This window comes from Coffea arabica, chromosome 2c (genome assembly GCF_036785885.1).
Source record: "Coffea arabica cultivar ET-39 chromosome 2c, Coffea Arabica ET-39 HiFi, whole genome shotgun sequence".
NCBI lineage: Eukaryota > Viridiplantae > Streptophyta > Magnoliopsida > Gentianales > Rubiaceae > Coffea > Coffea arabica.
In genome coordinates this window covers 10,942,034-10,959,548 of record NC_092312.1, presented here as the reverse complement: position 1 = coordinate 10,959,548, position 17,515 = coordinate 10,942,034, and the positions used below count along the sequence as shown (strand labels likewise).

The window sequence follows — 17,515 nt, the reverse complement described above, 5'->3', positions numbered from 1 at the left end:
TAAATTTCAGTTGGAAAGTCTAAGAGATAATATAAAATAATAATAATGACGGAAAAAAAAGAAAATGAAACAAAATTTTTTTTTTTTTGGTCTAACCCCCCGATATCCCTTTCGGATTAATCCGGATTCGGCCCGGGGAGCGCCCGCAGAGTTTGACTCTTACTCGAGGGTGAAGGCTTGGCCCTGGAGCTATCGCAGGAGCGTAGCAAGGATCGTACCTTGGTCGTCCTGCTCGCATTACCAGTCGCTTACCACTGGCCCCAACTCCTCGGGTTTAAAATGAAACAATTTTAATGCACAGAGAAAGAAAGATGTCTGCATCAAGAAAATGGCGTATGCATAAATATCTAATTCCCAATCTTTTGATGAACAATGATGCAAGACTATAAGGATAAATTCCATTCTTAAGCAATGACTATTCATTCTGAAGTTTAACTGTTCTATTGTTTAATTTTTCACAGGTTCAGTGTCAATTGTAGCAATGTGTTTTCTTTCATTCTTGCAGTAGTTCTTGTTTCTATTGTGTTTTTGGGGCCAACGTTCCGCATTGTTCTCAATCACGATATGCTTACGTTAAGCTGCCTCTCAATCTTATCAACCAGGAACAAACCTACCAGGCCCTTCTAAGTTCGAACTCTTCTCCTCTCATAACACTAGATGACTTTTCTCGTTATTTTAGACAAACTATCGCGTTACGCTTGGAAATTTACAGAAAGTTCATGATTTTACAAAAGTCAGCAATGGCCGAGAGGACACCGGAGATACAAGGCATCCGTCGTATTCCCTTCATCACTGGGGTGCGTGGTAGTAGCTGCACACAAATCCTGTTGGCCAAAAACCACAGTACTCCCCAGTCGATAACACCCGGTACTTGCTTAAACATTTGATAACGTTTGCTCCCATTTAAGTCAAGCATTTTGTATCTGGCTCAAGACTATTGCAAAATACAGATCCAGGGAGGAAAAGATGTAAATCATAGGTAAAGAAACAACTGCAGAAACATATGCTTAACAGTTGACTGCACAATGATATTTACTACTGTAACAACATATAAATACTTCCTCGAGCTTCAGCAAACAATCCATCGATCCAGTAAGCAAGCAGTAGGAAAAAGAAAATAAACTGATCAAAATTATTTAAAACTTTTTATTCAAAAGACAACAATATGGCACTCAATCAGTCTCCTCAATTGGGAGAGAAAACAGGCCGCAGGATCATCCTCCTCCACTTTGTATATGCAAGATCCTAAAATTCTATGTGTGAAACACTCAAAAGTTGACAACAATCGGCCTATCTAAACATGGTCCGCCAAAAGTATGCTCACATGAAATCATAATCATCATAGCCATCGTATGCATCAACAACCCCAACATCTTCATCTTTATCAACATGCAACTGTTTCTTCTTTGCACCTGCGGATGAGATGAGAAAAAGTCTCTCACAACCCACCACTAGTTTAAAACCAATTTACTTAACAACAAACCAGAAGATAATGACCAACATACCTCCTGTCTTCTTCTTCCCGGCATTTGCTTCTTTTTCGGCTTTTATCTTTTCATTTGCAATTGCAGTGACTGAAGAGGCTACATCCTTGGCATCCACCCCTTTCAGTGAAGTCATTGATAATCTCATTACAGCTTTGAGCAAACCAATATAATGGTAGCTTTTCTGCAATCAACCCAATTTGGTTGCAACACAGAATGGTCAGTAAATCGTACAACAAGGTGAAATCATAAGCAGAGCAAATTCAACAGACCTCATAAAGACGCAGCTTGTGGGAAATGAGTTCTGCATATTCTGCAAAGTCACCTTCTGATTTGGGAATGACATTGTCCAGGGTCTTCTCATCACCTCTCTTACCAAATAGCTCAGTTGTGGACTTATAATCAGCTTCTTCTACTAGCCTGCAATAGAAATATTTAAACCCAATGAACAGACATTGAAAACATGATACTCAGTGGCCAGTGATCAAGTAAGCACAAGAGACAGAATGATGCTTCATTAAGTCACCGTGAGCATGTGCAAGTCACAATATTCACAAATTATGTTCCATACATGTGTACTGCTCCATGATGGCTTCTTTATGAGATATTGAGATTCCATCCTGATGGGATAATTCTTTTGGTTTCATCAGGCTCAATTTGCAAAGAAGGAAACTCATATGCTTTCTCAAGAAAAGAGTGGCACAGGAAAAGGATGCTTTAGGGTTTAGGGCTACACACACAAAATTACTGCTCGAAAGTTCATCTCTAAAGCAGAATTCTTCTCCACTGCTAAAATCTAGGGGGAAGCAAGATTCAGATAGCATAACAAAAGCAAGCATGCTGACACCATATAATGTATAATTTTACATACATTTTATTCTAGCTTCTTTGAATGCTACAATCTTAATTTTAGAAGTCCTTCATGTCCATTGAAAGATGTTTGGGTTCTAGCAAAACCACCTGTATCTCCTACAGTAGAAGAGGCTCATTAAAGGATTATATTTGTCCCTCACTAAGTATACTAATGGATGCCCCACAGTGAGAAAATCTATTGTATAACCCTCTTAAACAAAGTTAGCTCTTTCTTCATTGTTGCTTCTTCTTCAACATTTGCATCTTGAATATTTCCGAAAAAACACACACACAAATGTTATTTACCCTGACAAAAATTTAAATGAGTCAATAGATTAAGAAAATTTCAAATTCCTTGACCTGATGTCCAATGTTTTTACTATTAATTTCATTTTGATCAATCATCACATGGAGGAGAAAAAGAGAAACCAACCAGTGAATTTCAAGACAGTAGAATAACTAATAAGAGAGGACGCACAAAACTGTGAATTTAAAAAAAAAAAAACAATTCGGCATACAAGACCTTAGAAATGACAAAACATAATTAGCTTATAAGCTCGAGCCAAATTTGTTTTTCAATGGTCTCAAGAAAATAAATAAAAACTATCTCCCATTGCAACGATATAATATATTTTTCAGATTGAAGTACATGTATCACTAAATTTACTGTGCATTTAGTAAGAAATTAGAAGCAATCAAGCAGACAGTAAGACTCCAGTTGACTGACCACAGCCAGACTAAATACCTCCTGCTGTATGATTCAGACAAAAGATCCATTTAAACATAAAAAGCAAAATTTTCCACTTAAAGACTCCATGTGGCAGTCAAACCTGCACTTCCATTACCACTCCACTAGAGCTAAAATAGGATCAAGTATGATTGAACTCGCCCAAAAAATACACTTCATCATGTTTACTCCTTCAACAATGGAGACCATTGTCAACCCAACTAATTCTGTATCTCTGAAGCCCCATTTTCTATTTCCTTAAAAGCTTATTCTTGAAATACATCTCACTCTTTATTTATGAAATTATGAAAACAATAAAAGTAAGATTTTAGAAGCATTACCTTTGCTGGCGAAGTTTTTCTTCTACAGGATCTAGTGGCTCCTCCTTTGCAACTTCAGTAGCTTTCCCTTTCTTTTCTTTCTGCTCACCTGATTTTGCTGTTGGCTTCTTTGGGACCTTTGCAGCAGGTGGTTCTACTATGGGTGCCTGATACATCAAGATAAAGCACATAAACAATTCGAAAGCAACTATTGTAAACATCATGCATCCCAAGTGACATAACATCCTAAACCACATGCGGTACAAACACGCGTATAGACTAGTCCACACATTGTTTAACTTAAGCCCTAGGATTGATGTACTGGAAAGTTTTAACTCCATTTACAGTCAAAATTCTGAATTCTTGATGCACACAACCATTCCAATCTAAGATATCCTATCTTAAGCCATTTTCAGGACAATTTATTAGTTTTACATACACCTATAGCTGCTTTTGGTGTAACTCATGCTTCAACTTTCCAAGTAACAAAATGTCATCTACTTCTTATTAGCGACAATCAGTTAGTTTGGCAAGCCAAATGAATGAAAAAATTGGAAGGCGATCTGTAGCCATCAGGCAGCATTTGTACCTAAGTGGGCGCCTATAACTGCTTTTGGTGCAACTCATGCTATGACTTTCTAAGCAACAACCATCATCTATTCATTCTAATCAACAATCAATTAGTTACTCAAGTTGGATATGAAAAGGTGATCTCTACTCATCATGCAACATTTGGACCTACATGGCCGCATGTCATCTATTCCTATGACATCAAGAAACTTGCTGATGGAAGAGGGTAACAAAAGCAGAAGATCCTACAATATGTTTCCATCGATATCTACTGGTAAAAGTACTACAATAGCACCAAAAGTTTTACTCTTCTAGTTGGGAGAAAAGGTTAATGCATAAAGCAGAGACCACTCCCTGAGGATGGGTATAAGACAGAAGTACAGAGGCAAATACATAAATCAGACGAATCTAAACCAAAGCTGCACGGTTCTTATTCTGGCATGAAGTTTGCATCTTTCTTCAAAGATCCAATTTTGTTCAAAACGTATGTAAATCCAATAAAGCTCAATCAGTGATTAGCTTGGACATAAAAAACAATAAATTGCATTTTGCAGCACAAGGGTGAACGAAATCGGTGTCACAAGTTTTAAAGATAACTAAGCACTCAACTGGAAAACATATCAATAAACCCAAAAGATAGTATCATAACTCAAGCAACTTAATACAGATCCCCATGGAAGAAGGTTAGAAGAATCTTCAATAATAGAAGACAAAAGTACATAACTAAGAAAAATCAAGAATGTAGTTATCACTCATGCTAAGTAACGGAACAAACAATTATCTGGAATTTTGTGCATATGGTTTAGCTAAGGTGGCATTCCCTCATTCTAATTCAACACCTGAATATATCTTACATTGATTGAACAGAACAGAGAAAGAAAACGAAAATACCGCAGCAGGCTCATCTTCATCTTCCCAAGACTCTTTCACATCATTGTCATCTACGTCTTCATCATCCCACAAACTTTTAGTCTTAGGTTGTTCCTTTTTCAAAATATCTGGAATAGGTTCATCCTCTGAAACACAACATATGACCAACAGCTTAATAAAGAAAGAGCAGATATTGGTGGTCACAAAGTATATTAAAAATGACATGAATTTTCTGAGTGCAATTTAACAACAAAATGCTAAAAAAAGGGTAATGGACAATGAACATTTTACAGCCAATCCTAGATAAATATAAGTTGCAACTCTAACCAAATTCCAAAGTCAGCAAGATGAAATGACCATTTGGCAACAACACAAACAAGTACATGACATCACATGAATATGAAGAAAATACCATAAGTTGGTCTAAAGGAATAGATGGTCACTTCAGGAATTAACATATAAAGATGAAGCAAAACTACATCTTATAACCCCCTCGAAAAAAGGTATATCACAACCATTAAGCAAAAAATAACACTTCAGTCAACCATACTCATGCTGACTCCAATCTACGACGCAGAGACCTAAAAAATAGCCACTCGTCAAACTGAATTGAAAATTTACAGCGAATCAATATTGAGCAAATCAAAGCTGAAATGCAGGATGAACACGATATTTATTAAAGCAAAGACATGAACACTCAACAGAATCCCAAAGAGTACCAAATGGCAATTAGTTCAAGGACTAGCATGATTCTAAAGAGGAAAGAAGAAGACAGAACATTACCCCAATCCATCTTCTGTTGATTCTGATTTTGAATAGATTTGCAACTTCAAATGCCTGCGTTAGTTTCATATATCAATCCAAATGGGCAAAAGGAGGAACAAAAAAAAAGGGAGTTCCATCATTATGACTGAAATAGCTAGCAATCAGTTAACATCAAAACCCACAAAAGAAATTTTATTGAAAAAATCACTTCATATTTGACCGTCAAAATAGACAGAAAACTACCTCCAACAAAACAAAATCTATCGATTAATTGAAAAAGCAGACACAAGAAAACTAGTTCAAGTATTCTAGTAATAAAAACTAGAAGCCCACTAGCCGAAATTTAGAATTAAAAAAAGGGCCAAGATTCCAATCCAATCAGCCACAAATAGCCAAAAATACTCGGGAATTGATATCTCAAAATGTTATGGATTCAATAATACATGAAAAAAACTGGCAGGCAAGTATAGAAAGCATTAAAAAAATAGCAAAAGAAAAACCGATGATATTACCGTCTGATGAGTACGGAGAGTTGAGCGGCCCAGTAAGTTTCAAGGTTAAAGTGGCCGGCGAGAAATTCCCAGTCGATATCTTGGAACCTAGCTGCTCGATTAGGGTTCTGTTAGGGTAACGGACAGAAATCCAAGCGGAAATTTTCCAGAAAAGGGACAAAGAATAAAGGAAGAAACCAGAGAAAATGGAGTTTAGGGTTAAATCTGTCGTTTTATGCAGCTCATGTAGTAGCACTGTAGCAGCAGTATTTATTACTATTCCCTGGAAGACGATTCCAATTTCGATTTTCGTTAAGGACCACGCTTTCTTAAAAAACCGGTTGATCTACCCCCCGCCTTGTTTTACTTCCTAATTTTTGTGGGTTAGTTGCAAAAGCCCGCCCAAATTATTGGGAGTAGGGGTGCAGAGAATTCGAGTAGCTTGAATCGAGCTTGAGTAACTTGACTAAGTACTCGACTCGAGCTCGAGAAAAATCGATCTCGAGTCGATCTTGAGCTAATTGCTACAGTAAATCGAGTCGATTCGAGTAATTAGGAACAATAAATTTTAGCTCGTCGAGTAGCTCGAGCTCGGTGACATATATGTATATTTTATATATCAATTTACCATTTTAGGTTTGTTAGTTAGAATATTTACGGGCTTAGTCAGCTATATTGTAATAATAATGAAGGGTGAATATGTAATTTTGGTTGAAAACTAAAAACGATGAAATAATGAATCCGTCCTTCATTCGTCTTCGGTACTTCACTCTTCAGCCTTCAGTCCTTCACTCTCAAATCCCAATCTCTCAAGTCTTTGGCTCATCTTCTCAACTGTCACAGTAGAGACATCTGAAGCTTTAAACACTTCCGCAGTTCAAGCTACTCTTCTTTCTTCCTTCTCCTGGAGCTCAAAATGGAGTAGGTAGCAGTAGCAGCTCAGTAGCCGAACAATTTCAAATCAAATCAAAACCCACCAAATTCAACAGCTGCATTTGACAAATTGAGGTACTTATTGTGCATTTGTGTAGTAAATATGTGCATTATGAGGTTAAATTTGATAAGTCTAATATTAATTTTTAATCTCCAAACCCTAACCAAAAAAATTGGGGGCTGCAGCCTGCGATTCAATATATTCCATTTGCGTATCTCATTCGCTCTCCATTGCTGCATTGGACCTTTGAGGAAATGGAGGGCAGCTCGATTCCTTCAACAAGTGATTCGGCAGTTGGCGCTACAGCTCCAAGAATTGGTAAGTTTCTTGACATTGGCTCTAAACATGTTTGTGGGTTTTTCTTTGATGTGAAAATGCACTGATTTCAGTTGGATTATTAAGTGTTACCTAGCTAGTATATTAATAAGATTAATGAGAATATTCAGTTATGTTCTTAAGTTGGTCATTTAGAGAATAATTTTGATGCTATCCTATGCAGTTTTATTTAACGTAACAAATTATTCCAGGAATTAGAAAAATTAAAGACAATCTTCATTACTGTTGGTAGTTCCTTTTTGGTAGTTCTCTTAACCTGGCAGCTAGTAGTTCATGCTGTTTAGATGGTTCTTTGCCATTTTAGTGTGTGTACTCTTGCAGGAGTTGGCTTGCAATTGCTTGATTAATTTTGTTGCTTGTTATGGTTTGATTTCTTAATTCTTCTGCAACTTTTAATCTGAAATATCCTGATGGTTGGAGTTCAATCTGAGAAATTGTGCTTGGAATATATTGTTTGGTGATGGTGACCGTGTTTGAATTTTTTTTTTGGTTGGTAAGTGCTCATAAGATCTAACCCTTGTGCTTATGATAGGAATAAGAAACACTAAGAGTTCAATGCAAATATGTTTTGATGCCTATCAACTTAAATCACATGACTGTTATTCTTCCAGTTGCTGAAAATTATCTGTGCAGCAGAAATATGAGCAATCTTTAGTATGATTGGCCTATTTTAAGCTCTGTATCATGCTACAAATGTTTGTACTGGAACTCATTTCAATGCAAATGTTTGTTTTTCTATTAAAGGCATGTCTATTAGTCCACCCGAGGTTACTTCAATACCACGTGTGTCTGGGGCTGATTCATCCACACCAGTCATGATTGATAGCCCAATATTTGTAAGCCGTGATGGCTGCGATCCCACACAGGAGGGTGGTGAAACACAAGAAGGGGGAACCGAAAACACCAATAGGCACCAAGGAGACGCGGCTGAAGATGATGGTAAATTCCGAATACCTAAAAGGAATAAAACATCAGAGGCATGGGAAGATTTCGACGATTTGGAAGAAAATGGCATATATTATGCCATTTGTAAACATTGTAGCAAGAAACTAAATCGGGGAAAAACTAAACAAACCAGCAGCATGTGGAGGCATCGAGAAAACTGTTCCGTTAGAAAAGCCAAGCTTAGGATGGCTGAGCAGCAAACAAAGATTAACTTTCAGCCGGCGGATGAGCGTTTTTCAACTGTACCACCATTGCACACGGGCAAATTTGATATGGAAGCAATGAGAGAGGCTGCTGCACATTGGATCTTGATGCACGAGCATCCTTTCACAATTTTGGAGGAAGAGGGTTTCAACCTAATGATGAAACGCGGCTGGCCGGAGTGGCAGAAGATCTCACGTATGACAACAAAAAAGGATTGTACACAGGTGTACGAGATAGAGAAAAAAAGTTGAAGAACTTGCTGAGGCAAGTACAGAAAGTGAGCTTGGCCACTGATATGTGAAAATCAAAGAATCAGAAAATGGTGGTGACCGGACATTGGATTGATGGAAATTGGAAGCTTCAGAAAAGGGTGTTAAATTTTGTTCATATTCGACCACCACGTCGAAGAGTTGAGATTTCGGATGCAGTTTTTAAGTGTGCAAAGGAATGGGGAATTGAGGGAAAAAAAAATTGCTCCATGATTGTAGGACGAGATGGAATTCAACATATGAAATGTTGAATTGTGCTATAAAATATAAAGAGGTTTTTCCTCGTTTTCAAGTTCGAGAGCCCCTTTAATTGTCTTGTCCATCTTCAGAGGATTGGGAGAAAGTTGAGAAAGTTTGCACCATTTTAGAGAAGTTCTACACAGCCACGCACATAATTTCGGGGAGTGAGTATCCAACTAACAATCTATTCCTCCCTGAGATTCTAAAGGTGAAGAAACTCTTGGATGCACGAGTAGATGATGAAGATGATTTTGTCCGGGATATGATTACAAGAATGAAGCTCAAGTTTGACAAATACTGGAAAGAGTGCAATTTATTGATGTCCATTGCAGCTATCTTGGATCCCAGACAGAAAATGCGAGCAATAGAGTTTGTCTTCCCTAAGATGTATTCCACATATGAAACTCAAGAGAATATCACATATGTTCGAAAAGCCATCTTTGAGCTTTATGAGGAGTACGTTGCTATGGGTACAAGTGGAAATGCAGGGGAAGGTTGTTCATTAAATCTTGCATCTGAAATAGTGTGTCCACCTCGAGCAAGTGCTGACTATTGGGATGATTTGGATGAGTATTGTGGTGAACTCGAATCTGATGAACCCCATAAGAGCGAGTTGGTGGATTACCTAGACAAGCCTCGCCAACCTATTGGGCAAAATTCAAAGGATTTCAAATGTCTTGATTGGTGAAAAATTAACCGATCAGCATACCCGGTACTCTCTCAACTAGCAGCTGATGTATTGGCCATTCCTATCACTACCGTCGTATCTGAGTCCACCTTTAGTGCTGGAACTAGGGTGATTGATTCATACCGTGCTTCACTTGCTCCGGAGACAGTTCAGACGTTAATGTGTGCAGGCGATTGGTGTAGAAATTTACACGGGCTCAAAAAGAAATTGAAAGTAAGTTATATCTATATAAATTTGTTATTGTAAAAATAAATTAGTATTTATTAGTTTGTTTATTGATTTTAAAGTATTACATTATTTGCATTTCCACCACCTAAATGCAGCCACAAAAAGTTGTCCTTGAATATGAACTGCCCAATGTTTGAAGTTGCATAAGGAGCAAATAACTTGCTGGAAATCAGGTCCATCTTTTTTGTGAATTCTTATTTTCTTATTCTTAATTTGCTTTAAGTTGTGTTCAAATTTTAAATTTATATTGTACATAAGTTGGTTGATTTGTCTATTGTGTATGGCTAGGTATCGTAGATTATACACCGAAGTTTGAAGATGCATAAGGAGCAAACAAGCTGTTTCATTTACCAGATTACAAACATGAGCTTCTAAATGCTTATTAGACTCCAGAAATTCTGATGGCTGCACTCCTAAATTTCCCTAAATTTTCCTTTTCAATTGGCTGCACTCTTTTTTCTATTTTCGTGAAATTCTGATGATGTTGAGAACATGTTGTTGCTTATGTATATTGCTGAAATGTTAATGTGGATCATGGCCACTTAGTTTCTGCATGCGTATGGTGTTTCTTTAATCTGCCTATCCTTTTGTTTCTCATTGGCTTCTCTTTTGCGAAATTTCTGAATTTTGGAAGCTAAAATTCTTGAATCTTGAATCCTTATTAATCTTATTGATTCCCCTGGGCATGTTGATTTCTCATCTGAGGTGACTGCTGCTGCTGCCCTTTGTATTACTGATGGTGCATTTGTGGTGGTTGATTGTATTGAGGGTGTGTGTGTGTCTAAACAGAAACTGTCATTGGACAGGCTCTGGGAGAAAGGATTCGGCCTGTCTTAACCTGTGAACAAGATGGACAGGTGTGTCCCAAGGAACAGGTTATGCTCTATGTATCCAAGATGATTCCAGCATCTGACAAAGGTAGATTCTTTGCTTTTGGCCGTGTGTTTTCTGAAAAAACTGCTACTGGCATGAAGATTAGAATCATGGGTCCTAACTATGTTCCGGTAGAGAAAAAGGACTTGTATGTTAAGAATGTCCAAAGAACAATTATTTGGATGGGTAAGAAGCATGTGTTGCTTTTCAATCTGGGCTTTGTGATGATTTGCAAGTGGAAATTCCTATTTGCTGATTTTGAGTTAGTGAAGACGTTTGCTGGGTTTTTTATTCCCTTTTATTTTTTGGTGCCTAATATCTTACAATCAATGGTTTGTATACCAACCATGATAGGAAAACTTGCTTCATAAAACAGAGAGGTGAATTTTTGTTTGTGTTCATTTATGCAAAATGTTGCTGCATGGAATTCCAAATGGGTTGGATTGACTTTTTGGTTTACTTCTTCAAGGAGAAATTTAAAACTTGCTCATATTGAGTTCTATCAGTAGCTTTTGTGGTGTAATATATATACATATATGCCACCGAGTTGTGGTGTAAATTTTAGCTTTTGTGGATGTAGAGGCGTAGAGCAATGAAGTTCTTTGTTTCCACTCTCCCTTGTCGTTCATGTTGCTGTGCAGTGCAAGATTGCATCTGACCTTATGTTTAGTGCAAGTCTGCAAGACTTTCTGGCTCCAGGACTTTATGGCTTCTAAGTTTGATTTCTTTGCATTGCAATTAATCTTGTTCAATTGATATTAATGTACTTTAATTCGAATGTTTAGTGCAATTTAGTTTATTGTTTAATACAAATTAGTAGTGCTCAGTGCCCATCGTTGAGAATTCTTTAGATTCTTTGGAATTGTGCAAGAACCAGGAGCAATTCGAGCTCATTCGAGCTCGAGATACATGTAGAGCTCGATCGAGTCAAATTCAAGCCTCCGTAGGCTTGTGTCGAGTCGATCTCGATCTTTTGTTTCTCGAGCTCGAGCTCTGATGGTCTGCGTCGAGCTCGAGCTCGAGTACGCCACTACTCGAGCTCGACTCGGCTCGATTTCACCCCTAATTGGGAGTTTGGGAAAATACTTCGTTTTATTCGGTGTAAGTTTTTTTTTTTTTTTTTTTTTAAAAAAAAGGGATTCGGTATAAGGTTCACTGGTGCAGATTATTAGTCTATTCCTTAGGGACATTAATTTTCTTGTAGTTTATTAAGCATTACTCGATAATCACTGTATGGCCTCATTTCTGAATCATGTCATACATTCAAGAGTCATATAATTATGAAATAATAGATAATATGCAAGAAAGTGATGTCGAGTTCATGTACTAGTCTATTAAAAAAAATTTCTAAATTAATACTCGAATAAGAAAAAGTATTTTCTAAACTATTTATAAAGTCATGATTTATCCGTTTTAATATCAATTGCATATTTTAAGATCTCAAATTATTGATTTATAATAACCCACCCAATTGTATTTAAAAACAAGTATTAATATATATGACGATAACCTTACCACCTGTAAAGCAATCAAAATTTTGCCTACAAAGTAAAGCAAATCTATAGCATGATTTTTTTTCCCTAAAAACATATTTCAAATGCCTTTCATAAAAAAATTCCTTGTCTCCCATTCCTTCATTCACTCCCATTTTCTTATAACATGTGTTTCTAATGACACGAATAATAATGTGACACAATTATTAATTTAGATTGTTATGGTGACATGTGATATAGGTTGAATGCATATGGGAGGACATGTTGGGCAACAAATCTAGCAAGATAAATCCGCCAATCCATGAAATTTGATTAATATGCAACAAATTTGATCGTTTAAGGTAGAATTGATCAACCGTTCAGGAATAGGGTGCCAATGGCTAATCAATAATGCTTAAAAAGGGCATTAAGCATTAAGAAAAGGGAAAATCGTTCAAAACGTTCCTCACATTTTACAAGATGATTTTTTTCGTCTCTCACTTTAAAAAGTGTAATTTTACGTCCCTTATAAATTCACATTGACCAAATTTGATCCCCACCTAGGTTTCTGACTGGTTGTTGGTCAAAATCCACCGCGTGACTTGTACGTGATCACTTTTTAAGGGCAAAATTGTCAAGTCAAATTTTTACATAATTTGATTCATAATCCCTCCCATTTCATAAAATGAATTTTTTTGTTCCTAACATTTTACAAAATGAATTGTTTTGTTCCTCACATTTCAAAAAATGAATTTTCCATCTCTCACATTCTTTTAAATGAATTTTTTCATCTCTTATTGATCATGTGTATGAATAATTTTTTTTCTATTAACCCATGTATATGTCTATTTGATTTTACCTAAACAATACGAATAACATGTAATTTATTTCTATTAGATTTCATCTAAACATATTAATTGTTGTTATACACATGCTATTCAATAGATATATATATAGGGGTTTAAAACTAATAATTTTGTTTGAAACCGATGTATGTATTTATATGATTTTACCATTTGAACCTATTCAATATTTGTGACATTTCTCTTTTGGTAATAATTTATTTATTGAATTGTATAATAAGGTCATCTAATTAATGGGTCATAACTCGAATTCCATAATTATACTAACAAATTTCAGTTTAAATATGAAATTTCTACTCAGCACTTTTAAGACCAACAGTTGAATTACTTGCCTTATAGTTGTTTTAAAATTTGAAAATGCCAATCACTTATTTCTTTTTGTCATGCTTTTCTTTTGTTTATTTTTTCTGTCCAAATTTAATTCGATATAAACACTCGCTAATATTTATGATTAAATGTCTTCTTTATTTTCAAATTTCGAGTAAAAGGAAAATGAATATATGTGAAAAAACTAACAAAAGTTTTAAATCCATGTATGTATCTATTTGATTTCACCTGAACAATACGAATAGTAACAAAAATTATTCACACACATGATCAATAAAAGATGAAAAAATTCATTTTGAAAAATGTGAATGATCAAAAAATTCATTTTGTGAAATGTAAGGGACGAAAAAATTTATTTTATGAAATGTGAGGGATTATGAATCGAATTATATAAAATTTGATTTGACAATTTTACCCTTAAAATATGATCATGTGTAAGACACGTGGTGAATTCTGACAAAAAACTAATCGAAAACCTAAATAGGGGCCAAATTTGACCAATGCGAATTTGTAAGGGACGTAAAATTACATTTTTAAAAATAAGAGATGAAAAAAGTTATTTTGCAAAATAGAAGGAACGTTTTGAACGATTTTCCCTTAAAAAAATATATCTATTGTTTGAAAGACCAGTCTGCCCATCTAGGTTCAATTAATGGCGATTATTGATCCGTTGTTTTTTGTTATTAAATTTATTTTAGCTATTTACTTAATTGGCATTTAGCAGTACTTTTATAGGTTGTCCCCAAAAAAGAAAAAAGAAAAAAATCATAGCCGTAACAATGACCAAGATGAACAAACCTAGTATTATTTTGCGATTATCAAGTGCCAAATTTCTGTTGAACCACTAAAGACCAAATAAGATCCGTTCACTTACCGATGATTATGATTCCCAATTGATCGAATTCGAGGTGGTCATGTTTGGATAGTGATTTTTGTTTTCAAAATATTTTTTATTATACCACAAATTTATTTTTAATATTTTTTTTTTATTTCACTTCAATCGCATCACAAAAAATGCCACATATTATTCTAAAAATTTGATTGGGCTAAACCTAAAATGGTCCATATCTATCTTGTTATAGAGAAAGCTACAAACCTTTTCTTATTCTTTTTTTTTCTGGTGGTTTTTAAACAAAGATGACAACCTACTTCTACTGTATAAACATTTAGGAGGACTCAAACTGTATATTGGAGAATGAAATCAGACGGAGTGAAAATGTGAAATCCTGCCTGGATTGCAAAGTAGTGCTAATTTTGCACTTTCTTGTTTAGCTTGACGAGTTTATCAAATAGACAGATAAATAAGTGAATAAATTTACGAGATGGGAACCGAACTTCCAATTTTTGACCATGATAGTAGTATCATTTTTGCATTTTCTAGATTAAGGTGCCGTTTGATAACCTAATTCAATGTTTAAATTTAATGAACTCAGATTCTAACACGTTTAGATGCATTTGATAACTAAAACTAGAATATTTGAATTAATTAAATGCTACTAAATTTTCTAGGCAAAATTTGTTTCAAAAAAAAAGTGATAAGCTATTCATTTAGCACTTAATGTAATATATATTCAAATGTGTGAAATTTAATACTTAACAATTAACTAATTTAATGCATACAGATTTTAGACTTCAAAATTCAATTTTAAAATTGCAATTTTATCTAACGCATCCTAAATCTATTGGAAGGGGAATATGAACACTCAAACCTATGAGTGGCCAAACTTAAGCACTTGGTTGAAGCTTTCCTATGTTAGCTTGTGCATATCACCGAACTTGTAAATTTTATTTGACTTGTTGAAAATATTTTAGACCGGTGAATATATTTCTATTTTCAGAAGGAAATTGAAAAAGTTAGTATTTGTGAGATATCTTTAATTGGTAAGAACAAACTAATTTATTTCGCTGTCGATACGAGGGTTATATTGGCGAATGATATGTAAGAACTTTCGAAAGTGAATTATAATTTTGGGGGTATATTTTGATATGTGATAGAAGATGAATCCACCCAAATTTTTTCCTTAAAAAAAAAAAAATTACAGCACAAACATTTGTCGAAGCCGCCTCGTTGTTAACGAGTGCCCCTGCAGATTGAGTAGCTTTGAGGCCCAAAACTTTCTTAGGTAGAACCCTTTTGGGCTGCCACAAAAAGGTGACGAAGTATGTCAGATCCACTTCCACGAGGGGTTGGTCAAAGCCTACTTCTTGGAGTTCCACTGCATGGGTTTTAGGGAGGAGCAGCGTAGGTCTGATTTGTTTCCGCAGTTAGTACGGTGACTGTCAGATCAAAAAATATATTTTTTTTTGTCGGAGACGATAAATCTAATCTATCATATATTAAGGGGAAGGGGACGGATCTAAGAAGGCGCAAGAATAAGTCGGAGGGGATTGAACTACCACCGAACCAAACGGATGCACAGCACATTCATCTGAATTCTTTTGGAGATAAATCATAAAAATATGATATTTTTGATACCCTTGCCTCCCAACCCACCACCAAGTAGGTGGTGGCCACTGCCAAAAGCCCAGTGGTTCAAAATAATTCTCTTTTGTTTAAAATTCAACGCAAAAGCCTGTTTTAGTGTTTAGGGTTTTGGGCAAGACCAGTGTACTAAAGTGCAAAGTCAAACCTTGATTACTGGTATGTGGTCATTATTTGCTTCCATCAGGACCATTGACCGGCATAAAAGTTAAAAACACACTATTTTCAAATTTTCAAATGTATAAAGACAAAAAAATTGGCTCTAGAAAAAAGGATTGAATTGAATTGAACGATAAAAAAAGAGGGATTGTAATAATTGAATTGAATGATAAAGTGAGAAAAATTATAAATATATAATTCTGATTTAAAACATCGCACTTATCTATAAAAAAAAACCTGCCACTCCATCCACCTCTTACATTGATTTACATTAAAAGAAAATGTTTTCTGAACTACATGAGTTCAGATTCTACCGCCTATAAACTATAAAGAGAGAGAGAGAGAGAGAGAGAGAGAGAGAACGCTGCATCTGCCTTTTAAATCTTAATATCGTGAAACCCTTTTTTTATTAATTAACCGTTCTTCACAGACAAATAAGGGGAAGAAAAGCCCAAAAGTTTTCTAATAAGGTGATTGATTCTGCAATTAGATACTTGTGTTTACCGTCCCCCTTAATCCGCAACCATTAGACGCGTGTTAGGGTATGTTGCAAAATATACTGCTGTTTTTGGGGAAAAAAAAGGAAAAAGAAAAAAACACAAAAGAATGTTGGTGGTTTGAAGTCTTGGACTAATTAACTGTTAATAAATAGTACTACTATTCTATTTTTGCCCTGTAGTTGAAATGGCCGAGAAGCAATTAGTGGGACAGAATTGTAGTATCTTTTTCTTTTTTCAGATTTTGAGACTCCTAATTCCCCTATTTGGAGACCAGATATCAGCCCCACCTTTGACTGGCTGCCACTATCAGCTTTGCTTTATTTCTATTGTTTTGGATGGTGTCTCGTACTGCATGCTTGCTGCATATCCGACTCGAGAATGTGCTCCGAAGGCTAATATGATCACTACTTATTGGTTATGGAATTAAATTTGTGGTTCTGGTAGAGATGGGTTGATAAAGCATCATTCGGTATAGAAAATCAATAATATTTGCCCCATGTGACAAGTCTTTTGATGGAGGCATCCTTTTCACAAGACATCATTCCTTCTGCAGTTATGGAGCCAGCCACCACAGGAGGCAGCTTTTCATATGAAATGCTCGGACACTTATTTTCTCATTATTTTACCCTTCAATGAAGACAAAGCACACAGGAGTTTTCCAATCCCCACTCCATCTGAGGAAGTTCAGTGGTCAAGATGGAGATAATTTATTATGAAGAATGGAAAACTGAATGACAATAATGAGTTAAACTGTTTGTTTTTTGACAATAGTGGTGCTTCCAAAGCGAATAACCATGATAATGCGGTCATGCAAAGCAATCCTCTTGGTCCTCTTCATCATTATCCCCACCTTCTTCTAGGATATAGATTATATGGCCTAAGGCTACGAGCCGCTTCTACAATCATGCTGTGTATT

General features: G+C 35.7%; 2 protein-coding genes across 2 annotated transcripts; one reads left to right on the top strand and one right to left on the bottom strand.

Moving 5' to 3' along the window:
• Positions 1 to 1,104: 1,104 nt before the first annotated feature.
• LOC113725922 (uncharacterized) lies at positions 1,105 to 6,464 on the bottom strand. Its single transcript, XM_027249364.2, has 7 exons — positions 6,101 to 6,464; positions 5,607 to 5,660; positions 4,845 to 4,969; positions 3,405 to 3,550; positions 1,757 to 1,904; positions 1,506 to 1,668; positions 1,105 to 1,412 (listed from the first exon to the last, which is right to left on the bottom strand). The coding sequence occupies exons 2-7, from the start codon at positions 5,614 to 5,616 to the stop codon at positions 1,321 to 1,323; spliced, it is 684 nt and encodes a 227-aa protein (XP_027105165.1). The 5' UTR covers positions 5,617 to 5,660; positions 6,101 to 6,464; the 3' UTR covers positions 1,105 to 1,320.
• Positions 6,465 to 6,849: 385 nt separating this feature from the next.
• Positions 6,850 to 11,494, top strand: LOC140035028 (uncharacterized). The gene is made up of 5 exons (XM_072074318.1): positions 6,850 to 7,087; positions 7,199 to 7,331; positions 8,094 to 9,908; positions 10,019 to 10,096; positions 10,212 to 11,494. The coding sequence occupies exons 2-3, from the start codon at positions 7,268 to 7,270 to the stop codon at positions 8,747 to 8,749; spliced, it is 720 nt and encodes a 239-aa protein (XP_071930419.1). The 5' UTR covers positions 6,850 to 7,087; positions 7,199 to 7,267; the 3' UTR covers positions 8,750 to 9,908; positions 10,019 to 10,096; positions 10,212 to 11,494.
• Positions 11,495 to 17,515: the final 6,021 nt, after the last annotated feature.